This window comes from Lutjanus erythropterus, chromosome 6 (genome assembly GCF_056507025.1).
Source record: "Lutjanus erythropterus isolate fLutEry1 chromosome 6, fLutEry1.hap2, whole genome shotgun sequence".
Classification (NCBI taxonomy): domain Eukaryota; kingdom Metazoa; phylum Chordata; class Actinopteri; order Lutjaniformes; family Lutjanidae; genus Lutjanus; species Lutjanus erythropterus.
In genome coordinates, this window is record NC_139322.1 from 914,029 (window position 1) to 934,405 (window position 20,377).

General features: G+C 40.9%; 1 protein-coding gene across 1 annotated transcript in view; it reads right to left on the minus strand.

Moving 5' to 3' along the window:
- Positions 1-12,054, minus strand: part of bcap31 (B cell receptor associated protein 31) — a 30,824-nt gene extending 18,770 nt beyond the window's left edge. Inside the window, exons 1-5 of the mRNA XM_084720143.1 lie at positions 11,920-12,054; positions 8,694-8,793; positions 6,709-6,809; positions 4,580-4,724; positions 1,781-1,916 (exon numbers count right to left, since the gene is read on the minus strand). Coding sequence (XP_084576269.1) covers positions 1,781-1,916; positions 4,580-4,724; positions 6,709-6,809; positions 8,694-8,785 — 474 coding nt within the window. The 5' untranslated portion in view covers positions 8,786-8,793; positions 11,920-12,054. The remainder of the gene's footprint in view (positions 1-1,780; positions 1,917-4,579; positions 4,725-6,708; positions 6,810-8,693; positions 8,794-11,919) is intronic.
- Positions 12,055-20,377: the final 8,323 nt, after the last annotated feature.

Below are 20,377 nucleotides of genomic sequence, written 5' to 3' on the forward strand. Positions count from 1 at the left end.
TGTACGCGCATGTGTGTAACCACATTGTGAATGAGCTACACAGGCTGTGGCTGTGTGTGTGTGTGTGTGTGTGTGTGTGTGTGTGTGTGTATGAATATTATCAGTGTGTATTTTGGTTCAACTCAGCAGCTGCAGATCAGTGCTGCCCCCGACTGTTTAGTGGAAGAAACAGCTGTATCTCACACATTAAAACATACATTTGCATGGAAAAATTAAAAAGATCTGTTTTTTGTGTCATTAAATCTAAAATGATGGTTTGTCCTGAGTCTTTAAAATAGACTCCTCAGATAATTAAACTGCGATAACTGATTGTTTTCTTTACTTGTTTGCATCAGAAATAACTCTCATATCATCATCTTTTAACTTGTTATACTGAAATTTAACAAACAGTTGCTTATTTCCACATCCTTACCAACAAAAGGTGCATTTCGAACTTTCTCCAACTAGGAACCTTTTGAGGAACTCAATGCAGTTTAACTACAGGGAAACAAGGTCTAAAATTTAGTTCTAGTTTTTGTTCCACCCCCAAACCCTGCTAAGATGTAGCACTTTCCAAAGGGTAAGGAACTTTTGGGGTGGGGCTTGCAGTGCTGAACATTTCTGATTGGTCCAGTACTTGCAGCATTTCAATTCAGCCACCATGTTTAAAAGTCTGCAGAAAAAGTCTTCTTACTGCCACCTACTGGACTGGAGGTGTAGTACAGTTACTTGGTGGGTCTTAAGACTGAGGTGGAAACATACAAGAATGGGATGCAGGAACCTTTTGGTTCTTTGAAGAGAAGTTCTCAGTACTTCTGGTGAAAATGCATCTAATCATTCATTGAGCTCACAAATGAATCTGGCTGTTCACCAGCTCAGCAGATTAAGTCTGAAAACGATACGATGAGAGTAAACCAGAAAAAATAAAATTGTGACCAGACAGAAAAACGACGAGCTGAAAGTCCTTATAAAGCTCCATAAAGCTGAGTGCAGCTGCAGATTCAGCTGATAAACCTCTGAAGCTTCATCACAACCACAGATGCTTAACACTGTGTCAGTTCATAAACTGGTATTTAGAACGGCAAACAAAGACTACTTTCATTTTCAATTAAACTGGTAATTTTTTCCTCAATTAATTAATTAGTTGTTTGGTCCATAAAAGGTTAGAAAATATTGATCAGTGTTTCTTAAAGTTTAAAATGATGTCCTGAAATATTCAGTTTACTGTCAGAGAGAAGTAAAGAAACCAGGAAATATTCCACAGCTCAACAGTACGGCAAGTAAAATACCATGTTGGGCTAGTAAAACTGGCAACTCGCTTACCCAACCAGGCAAGTGGTAAAAAACAGAATTTAACTATTTTGATAATCAATTAATCCTTTAAAATTTATACATTTATAACCTGAATATCTTTGGTTTTGGACCGACAAAACATTTAACAACATCACCGACTGTGAGAAACTGTGACGTTCAGCCAGATGTTCAGCCCGAGATTAAACATGACAACTTCATTATAATTTGATAACCTCATAATTAAGTTAAATAATATAATTTTTTGCTGTGGCAAGTAAAAACTGACTTTGGCCAAGAGAAAGAAAACAAAGTTGAACCCTGAACTTACATTTAAAAAGCTGGAATCAGATGCAGATTAATTTAATAGTTGACAACTAATCGCTTAATCAATTAATCTTTGCATCTCTATTGCTATTATAGAAACAGAAGATATCAACTTTAAGGTTAAATGTGTTTTTTATTTCTGTGCGTGTGTGTGTGTGTGTGTGTGTGTGTGTGTGTGCATCACCTCTTGCAGCAGCTCATTCTCCTCCATGTATTTCTTGGCGGCGGCGCTGGCACCCTCAGCCTGCTTCTTGAAGGCTTCGTTGGACGCCATGAGTGAGGCCTGCTGGGAGAGCAGAGTGGCGAGACGACGCAGCAACCTGCACACAAAAACACACAACAACAACAAAACATCTGTCGGTGAGGTCACAAAGACTTCAGACAATAAACACGTTTTTACAGGTCAGAGTCTCTCTACAAGTAACAGAGGAAACAAATCTACTTTTTGCAGCACGTCGTCGGCATTTCTGTGTTGCATTTTTGTGTTACTTCTAAGTCGACTGATAAAACTGTCCAATAATAATTCTATTGATGATCGGCCTGGCCGGCGTGTTGCTCAGGCTCTAGAACGGTTCTAGAACCCCATGGTTCCTGGCCGACCTGCTCCACCAGGAGGAGAACTGATCCTCTAATTATCTGCAGTGAGAAACAGCAACTAAACACCACCTGAGCCCTGAAGCTGACTGCTGCATCAGCTGTTACACCTGCTCTGTGTGTGTGTGTGTGTGTGTGTGTGTGTGTGTAGATCATCTGTCACACACTCTTTAACACATCACACAACCTAATATAGAACATTCACCACACACAGACACACACACATATATATATATATATATATATAGAGAGAGAGTACATATAGTAACACACACACACAGACGTTGAGTGACCCTTGACATTACCCAGCTGAGGTGTGTGTGTGTGTGTGTGTGTGTGTGTGCGTGTGTGTGTGCGTGCGTGTGCGTGTGTGTGTGTGCTCTACGTGTTGTGTGTGCTGTGTTTGGTGCCAACAGGCTGTGATGCAATGGTGACTCACAGCAGGGGCGTCGCTGCTTACAGGGAAGAACTGCAGGGGCAGAAACAAAGTGATAACTGCCCTCATTGTAAGATGTGTTAAAGGAGTGGTTTGGTGTTGAAGCATTTAGTGAGATGTTGTCATGTTCTGTAGGTTAATGTGTGTGTAATGTTCATAATGCACAGCGCAAAGTGCTTCACACTTCAGCGCTGTTTAAAACAATTTGGTTATTGAGGAATGTGATTAACAGCTACGTTATCAAACTGCTTTCTGAGTGTTTTCTTACTGTTAGTCTAAACTTTCTATTTCACCAAGAGGAAGTTAGTCACCAAGAACGTTCCTACTGATAAATGCAGTTTTGAATCAAACAAACAGGAAACAGGGCATCGATCAGGACTGTTAAGCCAGTTCTTCTGCAAACATCACAGTTGTTTCTCTGGAAATTTGAACTTCCTGAATTTCCAACATCGGTCTGATGTTAAATGTTTTGTTTGGACTAAAAACGAAGAGGTTTTCCTGTCTCAGGCGTCTGTAGGAGACGATAGTATCAGTTCCAAATATGTCCGTCAGTTAATTCACAGCCCTGAAATAATTCAATCAGCTGCCAGCACTTCAGCCTTTTCCACAAACCGTTCCTCCATATTTCTCCTGACTCAGTCTCAGGTCACAGTGGCCTGTCTGTCTGAGGAGGGCTCGGTCTAAACTCTGGAGCACTTCCTGCTGGATTCTCTGTTACAGCAGCTGCTGCATCACATGTTCATGTTAACACTGATGCTGGTGAGTCACCGAGCAGCTGCTGCAGGCTGAACACCGGACAGAGACAAACACCTACTGACCAACCTACTGACCAGCCTGCTGCTGCTGCTGCTGCTGCTGCCCCCTACAGGCAGCACACAGCTGGAAACGTCTGGCTTATTTAGATTTAGACTAAGGCCGAACGATTTTCTGATTTCACAATTTTCTGGACCAAACAACTAAATTGAAAAAATTCTGCATTTATCAAAGACGCTGCCCCTAAAAATGACTTAATTCCAGGCCTGGGACTGTTTTCTGGAACTTTATGGATTAAATGATGAGGAGAAAAAATAACTCTCTAGTTAACTGATATTCAAATGTGTGAGTTGCTGCCCTAGTTATTTTTAAATACAGCTTCTACGTAGATGAAATGGAAGTAGCAGCCATGCTTGAAGCGATGTCCAGATGGAGTTTGAAGTTGTGTTTTCTGCAGCCTCGATCATCAGAGAGTAAAATTAAACGTCTCTATCATATTTACCGTTTTAATATTTCCTTCATTTGTTTCCTGATAACTCAGGTTTGCTCTCTGGCAACGAACTTTCATCCAACAAACAAAGTTTTCTTGTTTGATAATCAGTCAGTAACTTCTCAGACCGTTGGCCCAACAACAAGCTGCCCTCCAATAATAAAGTGTTGTGTCACAGACCTCTGGAACCAATCAGATTTAACTCATGTTTGATCCCATCTGAGGGAGTCAGCCAATCAGGGACATAGAGAGATTTACACCTTGAAACTCTGTCCAATCAGGATCAGGCTGCAGGATTTACACTGTACTGGAGTGAGTGAGTGTGTGTGAGTGTGTGTGTGTGTGTGTGTGTGTGTGTGTGTGTGTGTGTGTTTCCATTGACAAACACACAGCTGCTCATTCTTTCCATCCTACTGTAAAATTCCTCTGCATTTAGATCAGTCTGCCTGTCGCTGTGTGTACGTGTGTGCGTGCATGTGTGTGCGTGCATGTGTGTGCGTGCATGTGTGTGTCTTTAAATGTGCCCCCACGAGTCCAGACTGCTCTTTGAGGATTAACACTTGGTTTTAGGGTTAGAATTAGGTTAGTATGAGGGACTACAGAATGAATTATGTCAAAGGATTGTCCTGACAGGGACAGAGATACAAGTGTGTGTGTGTGTGTGTGTGTGTGTGTGTGTGTGTGTGTGTGTGTGTGTGTGTGTGTCTCACAGGCAGAGCAGCAGGGCGAAGCCGGCGATGTATTCGTTCCTCTGAGCTCTGAACAGCTTCATGTGGATGTGTTCGATGGCCGTCGGGTTGTTGGTCAGATCCACCTTCTCCGTCACACTGTACTTCCTCACCTCACGGAAAGCATCTGCGCACACAAACACACACACACACACACACACACACACACACACACACACACACACACACACACACACACACACACGATAAAAGACATGAAGAAGAACATAAACATTTTATAATCTACTATCTGGAGTCATGTGACACTCAGAGCCAACATGTGAACAGTTTACTGTTGCATGATGGTCAAACATTTTAAACAGAATCTGCTTCACTGAGGCTCAGGGTGGGAATCTATTGGAACCTCACAATTTGATTCGATTCAGAAGGCTATAACGTGATGATAAAATCAAAACTGTATCAAAATTTTAACCATTTAAAGGGATAATTCACCCAAAAATGAAAATTCATGATCGACTGGCCTTCATGCTGACTGAAGGTCAGGTTTAGTTTTTTAGGCCGAAAAACACAGCTGGAGTTTCACAGAGAACAACGTCGCAGAATCTCCCAAACAACGGAAGATTTAACTAATGTAATATCACATAAAAGGTTGACTAAGCTAAACTCGCTTAACTCTCAGCTATGTGGACTTATTTTAAGCTGATAGAAGCAAAAACAAAACAGCTGAGTGACATTCATGCATTTTATTTAAATTTTATTTTGAAAATCTGAATGGTGCTGACCGATCATAAAACTCTTTAAAGTTCTGTGTGAAAAAGTTTCAATAAAAACAAAAAACAGTAGTACAACAGAGTCATGATATGAGCTGCGTTTCTTAATCATGGAAGGAGGAAATGTATTTTTTCACAGCTTGAACATGATGTTTTGTAGATGACTGTTGGTGCATCCATACAAATGTATTCTTAACAGCTGAGATGTTTAAGAGAGGGACAAACTGGTACTGGATCAGCATTAGCATCAGCAGATACTCAAGGTTGTGGACATGAAAAGGTTTTATCAAACCATCCCTAGGAATGACTGTGCAGCTGATGTTTGCAGATGGGAAAATAGTGGCAGAGTGAGACCTCTTACTTTCTTCAGATGTTTCTCTCACTCTGTAAGAACCATGATGCACTGGTGCAGATGGTTGGTGCAGAGAAATTTCTGGTGGTACAAAAAAACGTCTCTGTCTTGTTTTTCCTGCGTGCCTCTAAAACATGTAATGTGAGGCAGACAATCACCAGCTTTAGTAGATCTTGGTACCAACATGCTGGGTGCGTATTTGCTCACTGACGCTGATGAGATTTACTCAGCAGGTCTGTAAATTTGGTGCTGAAATGATGAGCTGTTTTGGGGCAGCAGTCTGACTGGAAACACTAATATTTTTCCATACTCTCTTTAATTTCAGTAATTTCCAGGTCTGGATAAGTGTGAGGGAAAAACACACAGAGACACACAGAGACACACAGAGACACACAGAGACACACAGAGACACACACACAGAGACACACAGGCAGAGAGACACACACACAGAGACACACACACAGAGACACACAGGCAGAGACACACAGGCAGAGACACACAGAGACACACACACAGAGACACACAGGCAGAGACACACACACACAGAGACACACACACAGAGACACACACACAGAGACACACAGAGACACACAGAGACACACAGAGACACACAGGCAGAGACACACAGAGACACACAGAGACACACACGCAGAGACACACAGAGACACACAGAGACACACACACACAGACACACAGAGACACACACACATAGACAGACACACAGAGACACACACACATAGACACACACAGAGACACACACACAGAGACACACACACAGAGACACACACACAGAGACACACACACAGAGACACACAGAGACACACACACAGAGACACACACACAGAGACACACAGAGACACACACACAGACACACAGAGACACACACACACAGACACACATAGAGACACACACACACAGAGACACACACACACACACAGGCAGAAACACACAGAGACACACAGAGACACACAGAGACACACACACACACACAGACACAGAGACACACACACAGAGACACACAGACGTACCGATGAGCAGGAAGACGAGGATGGCGATGGCCACCATGAATGAAGTGTTTCCATAGAGAGCGATGGTCTGGACGAGACGAGATTTGAAGATCTTATTCCACCTGGAGGGTCAAACACATGATCACATGAAAACACACACAGCATCATAAAATACACTCAAACTCTGTGTGTGATGCTTTAGAACAGTACAGACAGATGCTCTGTATGAGAGCTGAGGTCTGCAGCTGTGGCTCCATCTAGTGGTCCAACAGAACAAACACAGGAACAAAATATCTGACAAAACTTTGCTTATAACCAACAAAAAACTGTTTACAACAAATTGTGAATGAATGTGATTCTCTGAGTCTGATTCAGTCAGGATATTAACTCTTTATTGATTTATCTTCAAAGTTAGAGAGACAGAAATCAGAAGAAGTGGAACATTTAAATTAGGCACTAGGAACGTCCCGAGTCAACAGGAGCCACTACTTCAAAACTCTGCATCACAGTGATCTGGATAGGATTAAGTCTCAGAATCGGGCATTTCAAAACCAGGACATGATCCCACATCCGGATCCCAAAAATCTGGGATACAGGTTTGGTAATCCAGTCCTAACCAGAATCCAGATCAACATTTGATCTTTGAGTATTTCAAAGATCAGTTTTGATGATAAAAATCAGGGTTACTCTGATCCCACTTTAAAGATGGATTCATCATGGATTCAAGGTAGATGTAGAGACATGAAGGGCTCAAAGGCCATATCTCATCATTCTTTTATTCTTTTCTTGCATATTAAGGTCGATGCAAAAACTAGAATTTCACATTTCAACTCTGACGGCTCTGTGACCAGACTGTCAGCTGTGAGTCTTCAGATCAATGAAGGTGGTATTATTCTCACAGAACAATGCAATTTTGTTTTTATCAAAAGTCTTTGTTTACAGGACAGAAAACAGACAGAAATCCTAATGCATTCTGGGAAATAAACTCCTTTAGTTCATCCTTCACGATGTTTTAAACATCTTGAATCCAGTTTATGAAAATGTTCAATTCTTTACATCAAACTTCTATTTTGTTTTCAAACTTTTTCTGAGTAGATGGTTCTTTTTCTTAATTCCAGGATGTCACTTTGAACAGAAGAATTGAAAAATATCTTCATGTTTAATGACCAGAAGTAAACCTTCATACTGAATGGTTTGTTCTCCAGCAGCTTCTGATTAAAGGTCATTTTTATAAGATCAGATCTTTCAGGTTTTCACTGAACTGCTCTGTCATGCTTATCTTTTCTTCATGAGTTCACTGGGTCCAGTGGGACTGTCCAGTGATAAATAAACCAGCCTGACATCAGCTGGTGGATCAGTGAAGTCTCTGTTTGGGGAGCAGAGTTAATCGGAGCTGCTCAGTTTTCAGTCAGGAGGTCTGATGAGTTTTAATCTGATCACAGTCACTCACACACACAGAGCCGCTCTGTGTTTCACACTGAATGCTGCTGTTTAAATCAATGAGCTTCAGGCTTCTTCAGATGGAGCTGTTCGACTTCCTGCTTCTTCTCATTGATCCAACACCACATTGAATGATACTCAGTGATGGATGAAGCTTCAAGAATCAAAGCTTCAACTGCAACAAGAACAGGAAGCTCTGGAGCTGAAGCTCTACAACTCCTCTGATTTGAACTGTTTTAGTCTGAGCAGTGACGGTCCAAGACGCTCGTGTGTGATTTATTTAATCTGTGATAGATCTGTTCAAAAGTGCTGCACTAAATGTGGATGTTGCTGTTCAATATTGTCCAGCCCTAAGTAAAGATCTGAATACTCCTTGTACCACTGGTGATTTCAGGTGTGTAGAGGGACAGGTGTGTAGAGGGACAGCTGTGTAGAGGGACAGCTGTATAGAGGGACAGCTGTGTAGAGGGACAGCTGTGTAGAGGGACAGCTGTGTAGAGGGACAGCTGTGTAGAGGGACAGCTGTATAGAGGGACAGCTGTATAGAGGGACAGCTGTGTACAGACCTCTTAGGTGAGATGAAGGGGATGCAGAGCAGCAGGACAAAGAAAACCTCTGCATATAGGAAGGTGGCCACAGCCGTCCACTGCAGACTCATCTTGACTCCTGAGGAACACAAAGAACACACCTTAGACCAGGTGAGAGGAACAACAGAACCCAGCTGTCGTCAGAACAAATTCACATCAACAACATGGGAGTTTGGCCTGGATGCTAAACACAAATCCCAACACAGCAGCACAGCTGCATGCCATAAAAAGAACAGAAAAAGACAAACTTGAAATATCAACAAACTCAATCACATCAATTATTTGTATGACAATTAAAAAATGTCATGTGTCTAACTGTTAGTTCATGGTTCAGTACGACACACAGGTCACAGCTGAGTGAACTCACAATGTCTTGAAAAGTTTTAAGTCAAACTATGACAGATTCTTGATTAATTCCTCCTTAGTTATTAAAAAGGTACAGTAAATAAAACATAATGCAACAAAATAAAAGTCAAAGAGGCTTAAAAAACACACACACACACATACTGGTACCTGATCGGTACTCTGATCGCAAGTTCAGATATAAGAATTGATTTCATGAAGAAAAAAAAAATCAGATCACAACTGAATCGTTTTATTGTTTTGGTCTGAAAAAGTGAACGTTGAGCCAAATGCTGGCAGTTTCACTACGTATACATCATCCTGTTTCAGCCCTCAGAAACTCGTCTGAAAACACACACTGAGCTGTAAACAGGCCGGCAGACATTTCACACACAGACTCACGCAGGATATTCAATGAAAATTAAATCCAAAAGAAGCTGAGCGGAAGATTAGAGGCTGTGTGTGATGTGTTTGTGTCTGGAAGCTTCTGGGAACAGAAGGACGAACCGTTCGAAGAATAAAACCAATAAAAACACAGAGCAGCTCGATTCCTCTCAGACTGGAAACTTAATCTGCCTGAAGCTGCTCAGGATCTCTACAAAAATACACTCAGTTTATTACCTGCACTAACCTGAAAATACAACGGTAATAAACATTTTCTCTGCAATTATTTTCATTATCACTTCAATCTGCTAAATATTTCCTTGGTTAAGCAGTAAATCAGTGTAACGGGGGACATTTTTCTGCAGGTTTCAATATTAACCGTGTCCTGAGGGCCTTTGGCCACCAAATATTCCATGTAAGTGGCCTCCTGTGGCCAACAGGCTTTATCTCCTCCACACCATGAGCCTTCACCAACATTACAGTTTAACACACATCCTGATTCCTTCATATTTGTAGTTTGACGTTGTACAAAAACAGTGAACGGTACTTGATGTCGGCTAGCTGCAGATATCTTCAGGGCTACTGAAGTCTGGGTTTACTGAGCCGACTCAAACTGCTAACACGATCCTCACAGAAGGACCAAAACACAAAAGGCCACTCTGAACAAACTAAATGAAACAAAAATGTGTGAGTGAAGGTCTGCGGGAGTTTAAGAGTGGAGTCTGACACATCTAAGGATGTACGATACCGCGGTGTGAGCCGCCAGTTCCTCATCAGAAACACCACATCACAGTTCATGGGAAGAGTGGACAACACAAGTATCACAGTTAATTAAGGATGTGTTCAACTGTGTTAAAGTGAGTTTTCTGTATTGTTTTACTAGGGCTGCACAGTCAACAATCACAATGTTATTGAAATCACAATATGGCCAAGTGCAACATCCAAATCGCAGAACGAAAACCAAATCAGATTATTTTTTTAAAAAAAGAAAAATGTGAGAAAACAGCATTATAATGAGGCACTGCAGAGACGACCTGACTGAAATTCTACAGATGAAAGAAAACATGTTTGTTTGGAACACACCTCAACAAATATCACATCATCATGAGTTTACTATTTTTTTTCTAATAAAAATGAAAATTGTGATGCAAAAATGATTATTTCATTAATCATACTGTAGATTCCAATTTCAGTCAAAATAATCACAATGTTTTCCCTCATTTAAAACAACTGTGATTTGGTTCTGCAATTTGGATATTGAACAAAATTGCACTTGGCCATATTGCAGTTTCGACAATATTGTGATTATTTGCGTAGCCCTACTTGCAGTGCCTGCAGTAGGACACGCTCCATCAGTCAGCTCTCTGTAGACGTCCTGGTAGAACATCAACACGACACTGCTGTGTTCTTGTTTTTACTATTCTTGTTTTTCTTTATGTTTGCTTTATTTTTCTTGTTTCAGTCAGGGGTTAGGGTTAGGGTTGTGCACCTGACATATGAACTATTTAAATGTCCCTCTGAATCAATAATTTGTCCATCTATCTGTCCATCTGATGTGGTGACTTTTAGCCACACTTGGAGCTAATGGAAGCTACTTTCATTGGGAGACAGATGGCAGTATTGGGGGTGTGGCAGCTCACAGTAGCTGTGTCATCCACTGCTGCAACAGCTCTGCAACTCCTGCAGACGTTACAGTCAGACACACTAATCACCACCGAAGAATAATGCTTCTTCTTCTTCTTCTTCTTCTTCTTCTTCTTCTTCTTCTTTTAATTAATACACAAATAAAACGTCAAGCAGCCTGCTGGTGTGTCTGTTGGTCTGTGTTTGTTCAGAACAACAACAGACACACAGTCACACCCATGTAAGTAGGTGGCCACATTTTTTTTTATTTCTATATGGCAAAAGTACAGAAATAACCTGAATTAGTCATTGATAACAGGCTCGACGCCTGAAGAGTTAATTGTTCACAAATACATGTGAACTATCCAGTGACACCATCTATTCTCTGGGAACAACAACCAAACTGATGAATTTGAATCTTGTCTAATGTTACTGCTGAGGTGGAAACTTCTGAACTCCGAGTGAATCAGCTTTATCCATTTATCCATCTTAGAACGCAATGATCCTGCCACCGTCTATTTCCTGGAGTTTCCTGGCAGACAGTTCATGTTTAACTTGCTAACTTGACTCCATCGTGTATCTGCTGAACTAGAGTTAGCCTGCTAGCTTGTGGGTTCTGTCTATTTGCTGGAAATATGTTTGTTTATAGTCAGACATTAATTTTGAACATAAAGTGTGTCTCCGCTGATCATCAGGACAGTTAAATGTGTTAAAACTTGATTCACAGCTGCTGGTTCATGACAACAGGGGGATGTTTTCGCGCCAGTTAACAAACTAATTGAGAGTTAGCATGGTGAAACATTTAGCAGCCGGTAGCTTCACCAGACTCAGATAAAACTCCAGTCATTAGACTCACCTCACAAACTCCCGAAGACACAAACAGAGACAGACTCGGTCCACACGCTGCTGCTGAAGAGCTTTAAACACTCTGCTGACACTTGTTAGCCTTTTAGCTTCCTGTTAGCTTCCTGTTGTAAACACTTCCGGCTTCCGGCGTTTAATGCCAGCTCATCCCGATCCCAGCACGGGATTGGATAAAACGAATCACGGGATCACAAATGTAATATTATTTAGTAATAATAAGAATATAATAATAATAATAATAATAGTCAAATTAACTGTTCTGTTCTGGTCTCTCGTTATTTATTTATTTCTATTTCGTTTTTTATAATTTAATTTTCAACTTATTTAAAATATGTGTGTCTCATTTCACTTATTTATTTGATTGTCATCCCTTATTTTTCAATATGTCTGAAAATTTTCTTGTAGCTGTTGTTGTCATCTTACTTTGTTATATGCCTGTAATAATATGTACATTTTTAAAAAAATAAAACTAATAATAAATTAATAATAAACAGATTAACAAAAGTAAACGATAATAATGACAATAACAAGAAGAAGAAGAAGACGAACGTCAAAAGAAAATAATTTATTATTATTTATCTATTTATTCTGTCACTGTCAGATAACATCAAAATTTTGTTTTGATTCAGGGCTGTCACAATATCAGATTTTCTCTACACACTTCTCTACGTACTTCGTACTCTACTGTGTCACTACGTACTTTCAGTAGTCTACGTACCGTGGCCAAAAGAATTCACAATAGCAATATCTATAGCGGGAAAAAAATCATAATGAATTACACACAAAATATCACTGCGTATTATTAACATGACATCAATATTTCATTTTTTAAGACATCATGATTAGAATGATAAAATATCACTTACTTAATAGTTGTACTCTTAAAGATTTAAATTGTTATTGTGACAATATGAACAACAAATACAATTTAATATGAAAATTCGTTTTTGTAAACAGAAGTTACACAACCCTCTGTCCCCCTTTAACGATTGAATTTAACTCAACTTATTTTGGAATATTTATTTGTTTCTCATTGCACTGATTTATGAGTTCTGCACTTGTCTGTGCCTGATGTAATACGGACAGTTTTGGTTTAATAAACTTACCGAAAAAAATGAAATGTCTTTTCTTGGCTTGAAAATAATTCCAAAGCAAATTCACATTAATTAATAATATATTGAGAACAATGTTACAGAAAGAAAACAGTAAAAAACAAAACAAATCAGAATTATGTATGTGAAAAATAAATGATTCAGAAAACAACAGAACTGTTACCTAACCGTAACAGCACATTTAATGTACTTTCTTAAAAAAAATATATACATATATATTTAATGTTTCAGATATGAGTTTACAATAAAAATCACTTCTAAATATATCTGTAATTTCATTTAGTTTTTTAGGTTTATTTTGTGTGTATCACTATTTATGTAGTTTATTCTCCTGACCAGCAGGGGGAGACACTGCCTGCAGGATTTTAAATGAAACTAGAGCCTGAGAGGAGGAAGAAAAAAATGACATCTCACTCTGACTGTTTTTCCATAAACCAAAACAACAGTGAGCTTTTTCATCACTGCTCTGGGTCTGTTTCCACAGTAGATTATTGCGTATGTACGGGCAGATTAGAATATAGTGTCAATATTAAATGTTCTTAAAGTTTTAATATTTTATCAACTAAAATTTGCACCATAGCCTACGTCTGCGGCTCTGTGTGTTTTCTTGAGTCTGTGCTGTGGATGCCAAATAAAAAAAGAGAGAAAAGTCTGAGAGAATTTAATGGTTAATAGTTTGATTGTAAAGGTTGCAGATAACCTGCTTTAGAGATTAAAAAGCCTCTCATTTGAGAAAGAACTTCTACAGACTAACAAAAATAATTTGAATAATTTAGGGCCAAGCCGTCCCATTTTCACCTTTAAGGTATCAACTTGCACAGGCTGTGTCTCAATAAAGTTTAATGTTAATGTCATTTTGGAGAATGATGTGTAGATTCTAGTCTTGCCTGGTTTTTATCTCTTATACATTTTTTATTTGAAACATGATTGGACTGTGATGTTTAAAAAATAACCAAAGAATGAATTTACAATGAGCAAAACATTTTTTAGTGTATTATCTCTCTGCTCTCCTGCACATACACGAGCTCAGTATCTCAACACCTGAGGGGGAGAAAAGGAGGTTTGTCATGGTTTGGCTGTGGTTGATGAGATGTCTCTGTATCCCGCTTGGAGGTGGGTTGGATTCGTTTTGGCCCCGCCCCGGAGTGGGTCCATCTAGGGTGTGGCTTGGCACAATAAAAGCAGTAATGGAAAAGCAAATCAGTGCGACACAGTTTGACTCAGCGCAGGCAAAAATGCCAGTATCAAAGCCCCATGTGTGTATGTTTGTGTATCAGTACTAACAGAACTTACCAAAGACAAAGTCGATTCTGTCATTTATATCGCTCCTCTCCTCTCCGGTCAGCAGTCAACATGGACAGAGAGAATAATTATCTCACTGTAAGCAGCGCAGTCGGCTCCACCGTGGTCGCTGCTGCAAATCTGGAGATAAATCCACTTTTTAATCCCAAAAGTAAAAAAACAAACAAAAAAACTGAACTCTTATCTGGCCAGTCTGTGAGACTGCAATGTCTTCATGGATCACTGCTGCAGAAGGGTTCAGAAGTAGAAGTGAAAATAAATCTGCTTTTTAATCCCCAGAGTTTGAAACATACACTCTGAGCTCCCCTCCTGCCGATGAAGGAGTCGACATCAGAGCGACTCCGGTGTTTCTTCCTCCAGGAGCTCCAGTCTGCCACCGACCCTCTCCTGCAGAGCTCCCTGCCTCCGAGCAGCTGTCTGTCAGCTCTGTCTCAGCTTCTGAGCTGACAGACTCCTGGATTGAGCATGTTGCTCATTAGCTCTGCTCTTTTTAAGCTGCTCTGACTGATAGTTCAGTTTTATAGCAACTTTTCCTGCAGGAGTTTCCAACATTGATTCATGTCTCACCAAAGCAATGTGCACGTGCAGCTGCACTAGTGGAACAGCCAATAGGAACACCCCGTCTGACAAGCCCTGTGATTGGTTTAAATCTACCGTCACAGGTCAGATTCCCTACAGGCTGAAAATAGAGCCAAGAGGAGGCGCAGTTTAGTTCTCTCTAGTTCTCTCTCACACCACTTGATTTACAATAATGTGAAAAGTTATTAAGAAATTATTGATCAATGATACCAAAACAATGTAGCTTTAAATTTACACACTTTATACACACTGCAGTACCGGTGAGGAGCTGCTGGGGGCTCCAGAGAGGAAAATCAATACACACTTTTATCTCTCACTAGACACACAAGAGCCCATAAAGATAAAAAAGACCACACACACACACACACACACACACAGTTTTCTGTCTGCTTCATAAAAACGTCAAACCTCATAAAGACTTTTTATCTCCCTCTCTGTCTGTTTTTATGTTTTCTTCACCCTCTTCTTCTCCCCCTCTCAATTTTCACCCCTCCTCCTCTTCTCCTCCTTCTCCTCCTCCTCCTCTTCTCCTCCTTCACCCCCCTCCTCCAGTCGTCCTAAATCACACATTAAACCTCGTTAAAAGGTTTCTTCTGGTCGCCGGGCGGAGCAGAGTCAAACAGAGGCACTGAGACGCCTGATTGGCTGATGGCATTTTCTGGGTGGCCAATGGAAAAGTGGATAAAAGTGCAATTTTTTAAAAAGCAGCCGAGGCGAGCGGCCGAGCGACGGAGAGATGAATTAGTCATCTCACACACACACACACACACACACACACACACACACACACGCTGCACTAAGTGTGAGGTCATGTTCATGTGTGAAGGTTGTACTGTAAAACTACTGTAAGTGTGTGTACAACTGAGTCACCACATAATTCTCCCTTTTCATGTGTAATTACAGGGGAAAGTGTGTGTTTGAAGTGTTAGTGAGGGGCTGCTGTGTCTATAACAACTGATCAGCACCCCCACTGTCATTACCAACACCCCTACCCACACACACACCCACTACAGGAACACACAGGAGCTGTCAGGAGGGTTGAGTTACAACCAATGGACAGATTTTCTGGCAGAGGTAGACTTTATTGAAGCAAGATTTTTGTCTTTCTGCGGTAAATCCCAGCTCTCCCAGTACCTGTCACCTGTCATGTCTCTCTCCTGATGGTGCATACCGTCCCATCACGTTAAATTGTATACTAGTCAGCTGCGGCTGGCCAACAGAGGGCGTCAGGGCACTGTACACTGCAAAAAAAAAAAAAAAAAAATAGCTCAGACAACATAAAATTTCAAGGCAACACACTGCAATAGATTTTTGAGCCAAACTCAAACAACTCACATAAGTTTTGCTGACCTATAATCTTTAGTTGAGATAATTCACTTACTTCTTCAGACAAACTTAACAACTAAAAAAAGAATAAAAAAATAAAAAAATAAAAAAACTGGTCACAGTGAGCTGTGAACCTGATTTGTCTTTTTTGTGCAAAATTAAATAGTTTTAATTGAAAATATTAAATTTTAAACATTTACTTTGGTGATTTTACTCAATATTTTTGAATGTGTTGTGAAAATGTGCTGCAGTCTGTTACCTAGAAAACTATGATCTCTCTCTAAACACAACCTTCACAGATCACTGACTTCAACAGACTGTGATGCAACACGATTCTTAAGAACACCAAAACCATCACGAATCTTTGGACAGGGCTCTCAGAAATGAACTGTTGAGGAAACATCTGGGTTCAATCAAGGACACACATACACACACACACACACACACACACACACACACACACACACACACACACACACACACACACACACACAGATAAAAGGAGGTTGTGCAACTTTACTTTCTCTTTGTCAAATAAACTGCTCCTCTTTCACACTAAGTTTTCGGTCTCTGTCTCATCTCTGCATCGACTCTCATTTTCCACCACCTGTCTGTAAACCTGCACAGATCTTAAACAAAACGTTGTTACATTAGAAAACATAATTAGTTTGCACAGGTGCACAGAGGGGAACCCTACAACCAATCAGAGCCATGAAACATGTCATGCAGGCCTGAGTGACACAGGCTTATGGGAGATGTTTGTTCTGTTTTTAAGCAGGAAACAAATGGCAGCCTAAAACGTGTCACCAAAATGTGTTTCTGATCTGATTTTAAGCGAGAAACAGGTGAAGCAGAAGCAGAGTGGTGGATGTATTTAGAACCTCAGTGTGAGGAATCTATTGAAAGTGCAGGAATTAGAATTATTTTTCCTTGAAATTAAACACATTTGTGAGAACTTAAACTCAGAATCTCACCAAATTTGGTACGTGCATCAGTTGTTGTGTAACTTTATGTGTGATATGTGTTGTCATTGATGGGCGTGGCCAAATGGCTCAGCAACGCCCAAGCATGCATGAACACTGGCACATACTCGTTTCATGCCCAGACACTAAAAAGTCTATTGGACTCGCAGCCTAAATCCAACAGGAAGTTGGCCATTTTGAATTTTATTGTCAACTTTTGCTGCTTGATTTCAGATCCCCCTCTAGAGACAACCGCTTCCAATCAAGATGGCTGAAACTCAGATCAAACTGTCAGTCTGATCAGAAATGGATCAATATTCAGTCACTGCAGCACCTGTTTCTGTTAAGATGTTTTCAGAAATAGATTTTAGCTATAATATGATAAAGTTAGTCACCTGACTGCGACGTGAAAACAGACAGGGAGGACGCAGAGGGACCAACATGCATGAGCTCCATGTGATTCTCTGCTCAGGAAGTTGTCACTGTAAATATTTGTTTGCTGACATCTAATGATGCTAAATGTTGTATTTAACACCTTTAATGTCTAATGTCAAACACTGATGCTCTTTGATTAAACTGTCACACTGTGGCTGTAGTGATGCGTGCAGCCTTTAGGGGGCGCTGACAGCACTTTCACCCTCTCAGTGTTGTTGAATTGTGTTTGATTTACTGACACCGCTGTGCATAAAGCAGCAGGCGACTCTGAACCTCTGAAGTCTTTCTGCCCTCTCTGTTGTCACACATCATTTTTTGGAACAATTGGATCTTAAAGTCCACCAATCGGCCATGTTTGACCGTCTTCACCGTCTCTTAACTGTCGTCTGTTCTAACAGAATTATATTTCAGACTCATCGATCAGCTGCAACATTAAACCACAGACGACTAAACCCTCCTGAGTGTGTGTGTGTGTGTGTGTGTGTGTGTGTGTGTGTGTGTGTGTGTGTGTGTGTGTGTGTGTGTGTCTGTGCGTGTGTTGTTATCAGTGCTGTGCAGCCCCCCTGATCCTGGCAGAGCTGAGTCGGTTCATGCAGGGGGTAATGTGTCCTTCTGCTGGAGTGTGTGTGTGTGTGTGTGTGTGTGTGTGTGTGTGTGTGTGTGTATGTGTGTGTGTGAGTGTGTTTCAGTCATGGTGCATGGATAAAACGATTAGGGAAATACAGCCATGAGGAGAAAGAACGAATGGACTTTGGAGGAGAGAAAGATGAGGGAGCAGAGAGGAGAAAAGAAGAGAGGAAACAAGGGAAGGGAAGGAAAGAAGGATAGAAGGCAAAGGTAACAAGAAAAAGAGAGGAAAGGAAATGGGCTTCCTGATTGGTTCATCATCATTATGCCTGTTTAATCGCAGGTGATTTCTGATTGGTGTGTGCTGTTCCTCCAGTCAACCAATAGCTGCTTGAATCTGTTAATGAAAACTTCCTGTGGAGGTTTGACAGCAGCTCAGAGTCTCTGACACATTATTCCAGAAAGCAGCCTGTAATCTGTAATCTGTAATCTGCAATCCAATCAGAGAAACCTAAAATGACCCACAACCAATCAGAGTGATGAAATGTGTGATGTAGGCCCGAGTCACACATGCAGGTTGGTAGGTGTTTGTTCTGTTTTTCAGCAGGAAACAAATGGCAGCCTGTTCGCAAACATCTCAGATTTATTCAGTCTGTATCTTCTAGTGGCTGTTGACATGAGAAACATTAGGCTACATAATCCTGAGCTAATATAATGGTTTGTAATCAGGATTTAATTGGTCCCATCTTACACTGATCTAAAGCTCAGGTTGAAAGCACAGTGTGCAATGGATTTAATTTAATGTCCAAGTCCACCTTTGGTGTCTTGCACCAGGAGCCCACAGGTATCCTGCCCCGTCCCGCCCCTTGTGCGTACAGCACACAGCAGGATACACCTATCAGCTGTGCCCAAGTGCCATGATGAATAAACCAATCGGAAAGTCAGCATTCATCAACTTTGAGAAGCAGGTACGTCAGGAGTGCAGGCGCTAGCAGCATGGCGGCAGATTTCCTGAGAGGAAACAAAGAGAAAAGATTTTAAAGCCAGAGGACAGAGCTCCTGGTTCAAGAAGTGAAAGTGTGAGAGCACAAAATATATAGAGATGGCAAGATGGCAGGAACAGGTTTTAGCCGGTCTAATGCACAAGAGGTTTTGACTCAAATGAGCTGTGCACCAGATAACAAATGCGCCTGGCCATGTCTTCGTCCTGCCTTCAGTTTTAGCCCTCCTGCTCACGGCCACACAGACCAGGTGAACGTTTATTTTCTCACAGACGTGGCAAAAATGGCAACTGTGCTGGTGTCACAACTTGTCAACCACGAACAGGAGAAAGGACCCAAATGCAGAATGCAGCAGGAGTGGTTGACTCCAAAAGTTTAATAGAAAATATTTAAATCTGTGAAATGGCTTCAGGAAATTCTTAATCATTGGTGGCTTCTTGTAAATTCATCGTTAAATTCAACAAATTAAATCACTTCTTTTCTTGTAAAACTCTTTGTGTCAGTTTGTTGCAGCATCTCTGTACTCTGAAGAGCATCTACCTGTCAACAGTCACCTGCAGTTTCCACCAGGCGTGGCTGCACTGTGTTACGGCCGCAGCAGTCGGAGCGATTCGCAGCCTGTCTAGATAAGGCTTGTGTTTACACCAGAAGCGCTGTGATGCGTTTCAGACGCTCCGCTCTGCAGATATAAATATGAATATGCACTGAGTCTATTTTTGACTGATGCCACGTCAATTAGCACAGAGCAGGTTGAACGGGTAGGAAGTCAGACATGTAAAAGGCAGGGAGAATCCGGTTAATTTTCAAAATAAAAGACCCCGTGCAGACTCACGATCATGAAGCCAGACAGAAACCACTTAGCCTGCTTTTCCAGGGTAGAAGCACAAAGAGCAAGGATAGAGGACTGAGCGAGTAAACAAAATCAGATGGACAGATTTACAGAAGACGACATTTTACTGACAGTAAACATGTCAAATTTGTCAAATACTGCGAGTGGTAACTAATACCGGCTACTTCCTTGTCTCTTGTGGAGAAAGTTTCCAGACTCCCTTAAAAAATGTCTCAATTCTGTGACTTGTTGAGTGAAGAGACACATTATAGAGTTAATGAAACACTGAGGGTCAATCAACAGGTCACAGAGAATCAGAGATAATCTACTGTCTGTC